This window comes from Accipiter gentilis, chromosome 12, assembly GCF_929443795.1.
Source record: "Accipiter gentilis chromosome 12, bAccGen1.1, whole genome shotgun sequence".
Lineage (NCBI taxonomy): Eukaryota > Metazoa > Chordata > Aves > Accipitriformes > Accipitridae > Astur > Astur gentilis.
In genome coordinates this window covers 36721886-36735934 of record NC_064891.1, presented here as the reverse complement: position 1 = coordinate 36735934, position 14049 = coordinate 36721886, and the positions used below count along the sequence as shown (strand labels likewise).

The following is a 14049-nucleotide window of genomic DNA, read 5'->3' as shown; positions in this document are numbered from 1 at the left end:
TGCTGGATTAGCCATTACATTTCTTCCCTGTTTTCAGTTCATGTGGTAATGCAGTTGTCTGTTTTTGTGCTGTACTCTTCTGCCATTATTCCGGCAGCTGCCCTGCATGGAGAAAAGGAGAGCATGAACCAGTAAACTTCTACTTAGCGCTCCTATCCTACTTCTCTTCGCTTACTATATTCCCTTTTGGGGCAGTGACACATTCACTCCTGCCTTCCCCACTAGCTTCACCCCTCTGCGACAGTCCAGAATAATTTAGCCACTGTTGTTCACTTTTTCTAGATCTGTCTTTTGGCATTGCTTTAAAGTTTTGTGATGTCATTTCTAGACCCCATCCATTAAAGGCAGTAAGTTTTTATGTCAAAGTTGTGTTGTCAGACACTGCAAATCCTGGTCTTCTGGGTGAAGTCAATTTAATCTGAAGGAGAAGGAGTCCTTTTATCAGTAAGGAGTCCACCATCTATCTCTAAATGGTTTTAACGGTGTTTAAAATACATTTTAACAACCTCATATAAACCACCGTAAAAGTACCATTGATCACAGTGAAAGATACAGATGCATTTTAATGACTCAGCAGGGCCTACTTGGACATGAAAACCCATTGTAATATTGCAGACAGAGGATTCCCCAGCGAGAAAAAGAAATCACTAAGCAAGGCAAACAGTAAAGTTCAAAATAACAGTTCAAAACAATACCCCTCCTAAGAAACGATGGTCTGAATTTTACTAAGGTGAGTTATAGTACTACAGACCAAATTAAGCTCTGTTGTACTTTGCTGCTCTTGTTCTCTACATTCAGATCACAGTGGTAAAAAACACTTGGTGGTGCTGATAAAATGACAAGATTTTCCTCTAAGGTATTTCATTTTTCTGAAGGGGGCTAGATTCTGGCTTGCCTACATACTTTCCTCACTTTCCATATCCGCACATTCTGCATATGGTGCTGGTAAGGATGAAGAAGTCAGGCTGCTTCCTTCTCTCATCCTATGGCATAGTTATCCTGGCACATTATAGAGTGTCCCTAGCAAGACCTGGAGCAGTCTTGTCCTTCCTTCCCTCCCTCTCTCCCTCCAGCTAGCAGAAGACGAGGGTTGTGTCTTTTTCCTGGTGTCCCTTTGCAGTGGGAGAGTTGTTGCATGCCACTGTTTTTCTGCCTACTTTTCAAGTGCTTGAATTGGCAGGTAGCAAGCCAGAACTGACATATACATACCAAGCAGTGTGCAGTGATGCTCTTAATTCTTTCCCTCAGGGTGGAAGGTCAGTCTTCTCTGGTTTTTCTTACTTGGAGTCTTCTCTTTTCATGCCTGGCAACTCCAGTCAGGAGGTCCCTGAAAAAAAAAAAGTACGTTGGTGGAGTCCTGCAGTAATGGTTAGCTATTTCCCAGTAACGGTTTTGTGACTCATCAGCATGTCACATTTACCCAAGATGTAATGTCAGAATTTAATTTCTTGTTTAGGTTTAGGTGTATCGGGTCCTCCTTACTGGCTAGATTGCAGCAGACGGCATGATTTAGAAAGTCTTGCACTGAAAATAATCCAGGCCAGTTTTACTAAGAACTTTCAAACTCCAGCCATAGCTTTTAGATGCTCTTTTTGGATGATAAAGTAGCAGTCTTGTCAAGGTTTGTTTCTTTGCACAATGCAGCAAACATCCTTGCTGAAATGGCTGCATGGTATTTCCAATTACAAGATGAAATAAGATTACTGTAGCAAGACAAATCATCTCTCTTGGAGGGAAGGTTTTTTCCTATACTTCCTCTTTACAGCATAGTTAAGTACAACCTTTTATGGAAGTAGAAATATGTGCTTGTGTCACCGCCAGCAATAATCCAGGTTTCCTTTCTCTTTGAACCCTTTGTATATATTTTATATACTTGTGGCAGTGATAAAATACACACTGCTACATGTTTTACATTTACTTATTATGCAGGTTAGACTGCTTCATCTGTGTTTTCTCCAGTATGTGTCTTCTTGCAGAACTACTCAAAAACCTGAGCAGTTTCAAGGAGCTTCTGCTAAAACTTGCTCAAGTATCACCTTCTGTCTAAATTGGGGTTCTCAACAAACATGCTGTGTTAGGAAATCTGGGGTGACAAAAATCAAGGCTTTCATCGGTGCCAGGTTAAGGTCTAGTATTTTAGGATAAAGCAGAACTGGAAAATATCTTTTTACATCATTAATTAGAGAAGATTTCCCAGATTTCCTGTCTCCTATACAGCCTGTATGATGCACAGCAGAATTTTCTTCAATATTTCTCTTGACTTCTCACTACTGAGAGACTCATATTTACATATGTATTTAACTAAGAATGCTTGTCATCAAAAATGAAGAGGGAGCATTTTTCTCAGTACCTCCCCTCTTGTTTATTCAGAACTTCGTCCAAATGCAAACTTCTTCCGCTACTGTTATTTGCAACAGTTTCCTTGTCCTTTGCATACAGTGCATTTAAGTCTGAACTCTGGCTTTCCTTAGGTTCGCTGGGGTGATAAAGGATCCACTGAAGAAGGGGCTAGATTAGAAAAAGCAAAAAATGCTGTGGTGAAACTCCCAGAAGAACCAGAAGAACCTTTTCATCCTAAACCACCTAAACCAAAGCCTACCTCACCAGCCATTCAGGAGAAGTGGTATACGCCAATTAAGGTAATCTTTTTAGTCTTTGGTACAATATAATTTTGTCTGCCTTACCAGTCTTATGTATGCTGAACTGTACATTATTTTTCAAGTAGTCCCATTCAAGTGTAATGTACTATTCTCAAAGCGAACACCTACTCAGGATGAATAGCAGGAGCAGTTTTCAGCTCTAAATGCAGTACTTCATCATTACTACCACATTCTGTTAACCTTCCCCCAAAAACGGACATAACATACAGTAAGAGTACTAAAATCTACAGGGGCTGTATTGGCATTTGGTGTATCTCACTGTGTATGTAATTAAGCCTAAAACTACACAGTTTGTAGCTGTTAAACTAAGTTTTAAACACACATACTCATTACTGTCCAAGAAAAGCAAAAAATTCTATAAACCAATATAATGCAAAAAGTCTGACAAACAAGCAAAACATAATAAAAGTCATAAAATAAAGGCATTTTCCTCTCTAGTTGCCGTGAGTCACTTGCAAACCTGTAACAAGCTCTTCATAAAAACTGAGATGGGCCCATAAATACCTTGCTTTAAATGTGTAAGAGCAAAGAATACACAGGTTTAGCTGGGAGTACAGATACGTCTGTTCTGTCTTCACAACTCCTTACAAGTCTTTTCTGACCATGAGAAGGTCCTGAAGACGTGTTGTCCACATGCAGGCACAACTCTGCAACCCGTTTGTGCGGAGCAGGATGCTTCTGACAAGCATCAGAGCTGCTATGTGTATTCTGCACAGGCAGCCTGAGCGCTTGCAGTGAACCTGCTGCACTTGCTACATGTGGGACTTACCGCACATCACGAATCAGCTGTATACCGTGTGCCTAGCATGTCCGAGGCTTCCCAAGAACCATGAACTTGCTGTATATGTGCTGTAAAAACAAACGCATTTATGGGGAGAAATCCCAGACGGACATGTGGCAATTCAGCCCAAAATATTGGCAAATAAACATATTACTTCTAGATTGCTCGGAAGTAAATGTGGGTTTGGTCATAGCCACTCCACTCCCAGTGGAGGTGAGAGTGCAGTACCTAGCATTCACTAATGGGCAAGAGCAGCACCGCAGCTGTGTGGCGTGGGTGACACAGCCTAAGTCTCTACTTTGCTTATCCGGCTCTAAGGAACTGGTTCTGCCAGTAAATTTCTCTTATGGATCTCCTTGGACAGTAACTTAGCAGGCGTGGTGTGCTCTCTGTTGACTGATATTATCGTACTGAAAGTCTTGTTGCTCTGTTACCACAGGGTCGACTCGATGCACTGTGGGCGCTGTTACGAAGACAGTATGACAGAGTCTCTCTGATGCGACCACAGCAAGGAGATGAGGTTTGTGCATGGCGCGCGTATCCGCTACGGTTGGCAAAAGGGGGGCACATTACAGGGAGATTTTAGCAGCTGCTGAACACTGGTAATTCCGTGACCTTAACTAAAGAAAGCACTGCAGCCAAAAGAATGGCACAATAGGAAAAATAACGCATCAGGGAAACAAAGTGCATTGAAAGATGCATCACGCCAGCCCAGACATGTTGCAGAAACACGGATCTCCTGAAAGCAGAGTGAAGGATTCTGTGTTTTCTGTGTGTTCAGCTGGAAAACAAAAACATAGCACACACATCATTCATTATAAGCTCTCTGTAACAAATACCCAAATCTTTCTTTTAACCATTTGTAAGAGTAGAGTCTCGCAATCAGAATACTAAAACCATATCAAACTTAAGTGACCAACAATAACTTTCATGCAAGTTGCTTCACACAGCTTTGCACTTCCACACCAAAAGCAACTTTCACAGGAAAAAAAAGGAGAGCAAACTTCTTTCTCAGACAGTCCTTTCTTCTAGAACACTCATGACCCACGAAAAAGTGGCCTTCACTACAAAGACTCCTACTACTGGGAAGTAGAGTTATTTTTTGAACCCTTTATAGTGAAGCTAGACTGTGTATTTCTGGTGGTTATTCCTTAAGAAAGTATTACTTCAAATCTTAGCATTTATCTCAGGAACTGATTTATCATCAAGGTATTTCAAATCTACTGGCACCATTCAGCTTCCTGTTTGTGGCACATCGGAAGAGACATAGGATTTCCTCTAAATGAGACAGCAACTTCTTCTCAACAAACCAGCCCCAGATGGGCGCACCAGATTCTCTGGTACCACAAAGCAGTAGTGTGTGAGAATGCTATTTTTGCAACATACACCATGAGCATGACATAAAAGGATTAGAGGGGCTAAAGGGAGGGAGTTACCTTTGAGAGAAAGAGAGGTAGTCAGTATTTAGATTATTTTCCTGGGATGAAATTTGGTACTGATCTAAAGGAAGAAAAGGTGAGATTTAATTAAGGCAAGGACAAGTGTTGGAGGAATTAGAATGACCAAGTGCAGTGCTGCAAATAGGAAACACAGTCAAATACTAGCGTTATAATTCTAGTTATGTTGGCAAGTTATTTACTGTTCACATGAATGGTGTGCGTTACATGTAGCAGAATTAACAGTAACAAATCTACGTACAAAATACACAGTACAATACAGTTTAACAGGTAAATTCAACGTAAATAGGAACGTAGAAGAAATGATGCTTGAACAGGCTAAAAAACTGTCAGTCAGGCCCTGTTTTGAGGATTTCTGACCATAAAGACAGGTAGTTACTGTAAAAATTGCCTGCCAGGGAAGGCTTTGCTGAGCCACTGTGAAGTCAGGCATCCGCCTTCTCTGGACTCAACAGGAAGACATACCAACATCTTGGTTTATGAAAAACAGAGAAGTAGCTCGCTAATCTTCAGTATATCCACTGAAAAAAGGAGTAGAATTTGTACTGATGAATAAAATCTAAACCAGTGGTTGTTAAGGTGTGACCTGTGATACTGCAGGAGTGCAATTTCTGTCTGGCACGGTATTTTATATCTTCGGTAAGAAAAATCAAATTTTTTTACTTGTTCGTAACTTGCTAGGTAGAGATTCCATGCTGTACCTCTGATGGGTTTAAGTCAGTGAACGGATGAACAGTCACATGTATGTACAGCGAGACAGGCATACACACTTACTTCAGAAGCACTGTTACGGTAAACGGCAGCCCCATAGTTGTTTTGTTTTGTCTTCTTTCTTTTATTGTTTAAGAACTTGGTAGTTCACATTTGTAGAAGAATTCACTGCTGAATTCAAGTCCTTGATCAAATAATTGAAATTTAGGCATGAAGTATCAAAGCAGAGTGAGTGAGCTTTTTCTTCCTTCTCTCTTTCCTCTCCCACTTCTGCCACATTGCCAGATAATGCCGAGGGTGGCCCAGTTTGAGGGCTGCACGCGGCTGAGCCAAAAAGCTTTGATTGTGGATGGAAGTCCTTCGAGTCATAAATTTTTCAGCTAGCAATCCGTGAGGTTAGGGAAGCTTGTACAGGTGTGAGCTAGCAGGTTGTCGCCGACATCTGTTTAGAGCGGAGGCACAGGTCCTCGGCAGCCTGCAGCGAGGCTGCAGGATTGTCAGCAGATGTAGTTAAGAGTGGCAGAACAGTTTTGGTCTCACATTTGCCGCCTGGGGGCTGAAACACTAAAGGTAGAGTGGGGGTGGACACAGCTGCGCTCCCAAACATGCCTCAGGCACAAATAAAGAGATCTAATATAGTTTGACTCTGTTGTGGTAGGGAGATGAGGACAGAGAGCCACTTCAGAGACAACTTAACGCTGCAACATCTGCCGCTAAGTTTCCAGGGAGTGACAGGGGACAGCAGGTACAGATCGAAGTCCCCACATAAACAGCCTCCATTAAGCCATGAACTCTTTTGAAGGGCTCCCATCAAACATAGCGGAGTCCGCAGCAGGAGATTTTGTTTTCAAAGCCATGTTTTGTTTTCTGCGCTCACAAGATAATTTATAAATGATGCATTACCGTGCATTCATACTCCTATTGATACTTTCTTTCCTTTTTTTATTAAGGGGCAAAGAAGAATGAACCACAGTAGTTTTGGGGTACTTTGATAAACCAGTTAACTGTCTGAGGGTTTTAACTGAGGTTATGGCAACCGTCAGTCCACAGCGTTACATTCAGCTAGGAAGCGGAGCTGAACGTGTGCACCGTTACGGTGTCACTGCGGAGGAGTGTCTGCCATTGTTTCTGTACTGGAACACCTCATCCAGGGAGCTTTTTACTGCATGAGAACAGAACTTGGCACAGGTTCGCAATGCAAGCGTTAGGGTTCTCCTTTTCTCTAAATCCTTGTGTTTATTTTCCAGTTTGTAGTTTAGCACCTAAAGCTAAGCATCTGGGTTTTTCAAATTCTTTATGTGACCTTGCTGCTTTGTGCAATTTGATAGTGGCCGAGATTCTGATCCTGTTACATTTATGCACACAAATGTCTTTTAAGTCCACAAATAGCCTGTTTTGCCCTGTCAGGATGCAAATATGTATGACTGGTAAAAGGAAAAAGAATCTATAGCTAATTCCAGAAGAAATTCTACAGTAGAACTATAGAATACTTTCAGCTTTTTTAATGTTACAAAACAGCCTAATAAAAAGGAAGACACCTTTACTTGTTTTTAATTGTAAGCCTATTAGCATTTACCTGCTTTAAAGATTCTTTTATAATAATGGCTGCAGAGTTAATACAAACATCTGTTTAAACTAATGTTGCTTTGTGAGCATCTCTACGTTATACAAAAGAATTATATTCTGCATTGTAACTCTGTTAGCATCACACAATTTACAGTTAGAAACACTTGGACAGTATTATATTCTCTGAGATGAGGCCCATGTTATTGTTCCCTTTGTGTTTCTTCAGTAATTCCTACGATGGGCACAGGCAGAAAATACTAAATCTTTAGCTTAGTCTGTCAGTTGTAGTGTGGAATAGTAATTATTAGGAGGCTGAGGCTTTAAGTGCCTTACAACTGAGAGAAAACTCACTGTTCTTAAACAAAAGACTAACTGCAGTGCCTAGGAGTACCCCAGCCATCAGTTCCAACGATACTTTCACAGGATTCAACGGGCAGTTCATCATCTACCTTTGCAGCAGAGCTGCCCGTCTGCCGGCACTGTTACGAGCCTAGTGCTTTATAACTCACTGAGCGTTGTTTGCTTGCCTACAGGGTAATGGGAACAGGAACGAGACTGGTGATACCAGGATTTTTTTGTTTACTCCTGTATTCTCTAAAACCAGAACTGTTTGTCCATTTTCTAACCAAGGAGGACCGCCTTCGAGGAAACGAAGGTGACTTGGCTTCTTTTTTAATCACTGCAAATGGTTGAAATGCGTAGAGAAATAACAAGTTACAGTTAGAGAAAGATTACTGTGGCTACTTAGTGCACTTTTTGGTTTAAAACTTCTAAAAATCGAACTGCGCCTAGCAGTAATTCATATTACAACGTAAGACTCAGTTCACTGGAGCTCCCTGTTGAATGATAATACGGTATAGCACATTTTTGTGGAACATGGAGATTATTATGCTCAAGAAATTGTTGACTGAGGGTTTTGAAAAGAAACTTCAGTATTACTCATATAGCAAAGTTTGTGTTTATGTTGGATCTTCTAAATTGCTGCAGTGGTAAGAAGATGCAGAACTAGTTATGAAATGTGTGAGATTAGAAGGGAGTTAGAGCACCTCTTTTTCTTAAATGTTTTCTGCCAAAATATTCCTTCTGCCTCTTCTTCAAGTAGGAATTTGTGTAGACCTGAGCTAAACTGGAGCCAAAGTTTTTCTTAAACTTCCAGAATAGACCCATATTACTGGTAAAATTATTAAGTTCACTGTTACAGAAAGTGGAAGAAAACATTTTAAGAGCGTTCTATTTCAAACTGCCCTATTCAGATTGAATTCAGAGGTCGGTCTCCAACATAAAGCAATGCATCCCATTGAGCAAAACACTGAAATACATTTCAGAAAAACAGTCATCCCTTGGCCTGCCTACAAGAAGAAAGTCTTTTTTGGAGAGGATGCTTGCCCCTTTTGTTAAAATGGTGAGCGATAGCCAAAAGATAAGCACGATTACGAATTATCTACTTATTAGAATTCACTTGTGCTGAAGACCCAGAATAATATTCTGCAATTAAAACATCTACATAGTAGTACTTCCTTCAGAAGGATGCTCACTGTAAATGGCTATCACAGCTTCACTTTGTTAAAACCAGGTTGCAGGCTACCATCCAGGAGGGTCTGGCCTGTTTGCCTTTTGGGTGCCCCATCCTAGCTAGAGTGGTTACCTTAATAGTTGGATTTGCTAGCTGTCAATCAACGAAAGCAGTAGTAATCATCGTTATTAAAAGGCGATGTTGTTCTGGTGTTAGGAGAAACAAGGATATTTTCCCATCTACGTAGGCAGTCACTTTTGGCACTCCCTCCCTTTGTGCAGATGAATGCTGTTGCTCTTTTTAAAATGAGCCTTCAGAATTCATTAGTGTGAGCATGAACACTTGTATAAATGAAACAGTAGAAAGAAAGATATCTACTTGTCAGTTTTAAAGTCGTGACATTCTTACAGATTTGACCAGTACTCCCACAGACTAAAATGGACAAAGTGGCTCTGACAGACCTTGCACGGGTCCTCAGCCACATGTACAGTGTGCTCACGAGCACAGTACTGCCCCACCGATGTTGTTACCATTGCTGTTGGATGACAGCAGGCTGTATGGCTGGATGATGGTCGTGATGGAAGTACTGTCATGCCAACATAGGATGTACTTTTTGTGAAGCCATGATACACTAATAGAGCATTTTAAAAAGCTGAGCTGCCACCAGAGTGTGCAGCCAGAAGAATTCTTGCTGTCTTTATTAGTTTACAAACAGCTGTCTGAAAGATGAGTGCCTTAGGCCTCCTAACATGGAACAAATACACCATACTGGGCATCACGGTAACTTAAGCTGTGCTGGCAGCATGGGGATAATGCCTATTAAGAAAGAAAAAGTCAGTCTTTCCTGGGTGGAGTATTAATTTGCTACAGCTGTCAAATACCTTCTCTACCACCCTAAAGGGCATTACACTTCTTCCCCCGCTCTAAGCTGTACTAAAAGAAAACATTTCATTTGGCAGTGCGTTATTTTTTTAATAACTGTTTGTTTTGTTAGGCATGATTCAAAAGGGAAAAATCAAATTTGTTTTCTTAATTCCTCAAAACATCTTCCGTATGGAGTGGGTTGCAGTAAAACCAGTTATATTTAATCACTACCTGGCTTCCAGTGAAGAGAGGGCCAAACCCAGTCATAAAACACAGCTCCCAGCTTGGGTGCAGCCCTTGCGTAGCTTATGTTAATGCTGGGCATCTCATTAGTCCAGTTTACAGAGAGACTGGCTACCTTCAAGAAATGGCAAAAAGAAAATTGACAGGTTCATTCAGTCGCTACTGTCCAGAAGAGACGTGACAGCTTTAACTGTCTTGGGCGTCCAGATTTATGAACTGGTCCTACGCTCCTAACCAGATTAGTTCCTTTTCCATTAACTGCTGAAAGTAGGGCAGCTGTCCGAGCGGCTGGCTGTAAATTCGATAATGTCTGCTGTGTTAATCTGTAGGCTTTTCAGATGAAGAAGGCAGCAGATAACAGGATTAAAGTTTCACGACCCAGGGTTTTCACAGCCGGAGACGCGGGCGTAGGGGGATAGAGAATGACTTCTGTCATTAATCTTAATTGATTGCCAAGAGGGTTTAATCTGGGTTATTAATTAGGAAGGTCCTTAACACACTGTCTACATATCAACATCAGATGCTCTTTTGGGACATATGGCCTATCTTATATTTACATTCACACAGTTTACACACACATACATTTCTGTATGACGAAATTCTTATATGTATATATGCATACAAATAGCTGTAGAAGCATCACACTCTCTTTGGCAAAATGTGATGAAAATGAAAAAAACCCCACTTTGCACAAAGGTTAAATTTCCACACAATAAACACGTATACCTCTATTTATGTTGATAAGTATATTAATCCATTTTGATTATATATGTCATTATCTAGATTATCTTTCAAATGGAAATCTTTTGATTTGCAGATTTAAGTCATGTTTACCTAAAGTGCAGCACATGTCTCTGTGTGCCTCTGGCCATTCAGACACATACAGATCGCAAACGGAAACATTACCATTTTTATCTTTCACAGTTTTGATGAGTTAATGTTCAGGCCTTCCCTAACAAGTTACTGTTGGACAGCCAGAATGGACAGAGGTGCAGCTATCCATAGTTGCAGCTACGTAACTATGTGATAAATCCCAGTAACGCTGCTTCGACATTTACCAAAGTACTGTTTGCAGGAGGAAATATTAAATTATGATTTGAGCACGTAAACTAGGCAAGAAAAGAAAACGCTGTGACAGAGTCCTGGCATTTGAATTTTGCGCAGATTCGAACTGTGCTGCAAATTTCTGCAGTCTTTCCTTTCTTTACAGAAGATTATTTACATGATTAATCCCATGTATGGAAACGGAGCCAGGGCTGAGGCGGCCTTTTGTTTTAAGTCCTCTGTGAGTGACAGCAGAAGATTCCCATTTATGGCTAAGTGTGCTGGGCCATGCTGTGTCCTGCTTTCCAAAGCAAAATGCAAACATTATAAGAAAGCAACCATTTAGTTAGTAAGGAGCTGAAAATTCTGCTCTTAAAGTGTCCACAGCAAGTAAGAATGGTTTGAAATACTTCAGACTAGAGAGGAGGATGTAACTGCGGTTTTGTAGGAAGAGGAAAAAAAGGCCATAATCAGGGAGGACTTACTGACAACTGAGTCCAAGAATTTCCCAGTTTTTCCTGGGCAATAGAGATCAATCACTTGGCTCACCTAAAACTAGACTGTACAAAGCAGCTGTAGTGCTGTAGGGACCTCTGTCAATGGAGAAGGATACGAAACAATCTGAAAGCTCATGTCCTTCTTGGGTATTGTGTTGCCTCTTGAAACTGTTATGCACAACTCATGCTTGTTTTCTGCAGTAAATTGCTTTAAGTACAGATGTGTCAACTATTGCACCACCCCACAGGGGCATCCCACAAAAGCACCCACCTGCCAAAGACTTGCTGTGGTTTTCTGCTTCAACTTGAATTTCATAGGAATTAACTGATGGCCAATTCCAGAGTACTTTGGCTCTTAAAAAGGAATTAATTTTGTCTCTTTGCTAAGGTATTTATGAGAGTCCCATCTGTGGAAGACTGACAGCTTATGTCCTACATCTTCTTACTCTTGCAGCATGTTCATCTCTAGCAGCCTGTATAGCTTCATTCAGACTAGTGGGCTATATTAGTAAAGTCCTGCCTTATATCAGTCATTGAGCAGCCACTTGAATCAGTCTGTAATTTTTCACTTTGCATCTGAGATGCTTCTGCTGAGAAGGAACAGCCTAGTAGCAACAGACGTCCCAAGAAGGTGTCTTACTGATTTGGCAGATAAACCACTGTTGTGGTGTCTTAGGAGTGCTGTCACTGAGTCGGGAACGCCTCCACGTTGGCAGGTTGAAGAAGACGTCAGGACTTGATTTCAGACAATGGCATCATTTCTTCCACCTGATAAGAAATTTGAAGTCCAGGGATGAAGTGACTTTAATGACCGTGTTTCCTTGACATAGCTCTGTGCCTGCCTTGTTCCTACGAGTCACAGATAAAGAAGTGGAACTAAAATAATTTGAAACCACGTCATAGGCCACGAACACCAAGAGTGGATGGGAAGCCCTCCAATTGCTCACGCAGAATCAGCGAAGAATTTCCTTTGGCTGTGTACCCCCGTGAGTTTGCTTTTTGACCACATTTAAATGAAAAGATTTTATCTGGAGCAAAAATAATGCATTAGCCATTAAAGCTCTCATGGTCCCAAAGATTATTAGGAATAGTATAGTTTATTGGAGATGGGATTCTCCTTAGCTATAGAAGTGAAAGGTCCTTGCGTTCTTCAACAGTGATCCGGCATGTTTTAAAAGATTCACTGTGATTTCACTGCCATTTGGAGGAGATCACTACAAATACTTTATATATAGAGACAAGTGATGATGGAAATCAACTGACCAGGAACTAGAGAGGCTCTGGGATGGGAAACTTGGTGACAGAATGAGGTGAACAGAAATAGGCTATTTTTTCTTTGACTTCACTGGCCTCTAATTCTCTAACCAACAGGAAAGGCTTGTGAAAACATCTCAGAAAGACTATTTTTAGAAAGTGAGAGTCTACCTATCGCTTAGAAGGTGTTAGTGTCACCTGCAGGTAGCTGTGGCAGCCCAGACCTCAGGGAGACTTACTTAGGATGAGTTTATTAAAAGCTTGTGCTAAATTGTAGCTAAATGAGTTCAGAGTATGCTCAAATATGCCCACCCAGATACTCATTGTACCGATCAAAAGCCTCTAAAGCCTGAAAGCAGTTGCACGTGTTAATCATTTCATGCATGCAAATTTTCTCATTAACTTTAATACAACATTATCGAAAAGAAGGCGGGGTGAGGGAGCTGTTCCATTATCTTGACATTGATTGCATGGCTTTTGCTGAATCAAGGAATGAACAAGAAGATAAAAAGTTGGGAAGGACTAAAGCACACATGTTGCTAAATGTGGCATTTGTATGTTAGAGGTGGACAGTAGGGAGAAAAAGAAGAAAAATGATGATAATTATATTTATTGCTTCTGGTCTTTTTACTTTATTCCCGTAATTCAAAATTGTTTTTGTTCTGAAATCAATTTTTGCATGTCTAAGTCCATTATGAACTACAGATCCATAAAGAATTAATAAAACCCCCCAAACACTTGAGTTATTAGCATTTTAAAATGACTGAGTCTTCATAAGCTGTAATATTTTCTGAAGAACTCAGCTGCAATATATTTATGGAGTGCCTTCAAGTAACATACGCCTCTCATCTCTGGCTGTTTGTATGCTTTGTCTAAAGGGGAAATTGCTGCCTAGTAAATGAAGTGACTGTGCCATATGTTGCCAAAGCCCGTTATACTTTAAGGTTCCATCCATAAATTAGAATGTCTCAATACATTTGAGTTTTGTCCCTCAACAGTGTGACTTAGTGGCACGCCCTCAGCCTTAACATTTAATTTTAATATCGAACGTGGTGCCTGTTGATGGCTTGTGTCACAGCCTTCATGTAATTTGAACACAGTCTTAAAAAAAAGTTAATTCAATTACAAGTAATGGAGTTATTAACGCTGCTTCATGTCACTAAGTATATATGGATGCATATGATTCTGTTCTTTGCAAGTCACTCTGAAATGAATTTTGTAACTTCTGATAACTGTGGTGGACAAATGCTAAATGAAAATCAATCACTTAAATTTAAATGGGCTAAGCTCACCGTCTTTCTTCAACAGCCTCTGTCGGACAGCTAACCAGATGATAAGTAACAGTTTCACTGACCTATGGCCTGTGAATATTTAACATAATCCTCTAAGGACAGCACTTCAACTGCGGTTGCATTGCTTGTACTCTAGGGCTCAGGATTTCTCATTCATAGATAAAGAT

The 14049-nt window shown here is 40.6% G+C and overlaps 1 protein-coding gene across 2 annotated transcripts in view; it reads left to right on the top strand.

Annotated features, from left to right (window-relative positions):
- The window catches only part of ANTXR2 (ANTXR cell adhesion molecule 2), a 119447-nt gene that overhangs the window by 68789 nt on the left and 36609 nt on the right, over positions 1-14049 (top strand). For both annotated transcript variants that reach the window (XM_049814872.1, XM_049814871.1), the window contains 2 exons: positions 2472-2639; positions 3881-3961. In XM_049814872.1, coding sequence (XP_049670829.1) covers positions 2472-2639; positions 3881-3961 — 249 coding nt within the window. The remainder of the gene's footprint in view (positions 1-2471; positions 2640-3880; positions 3962-14049) is intronic.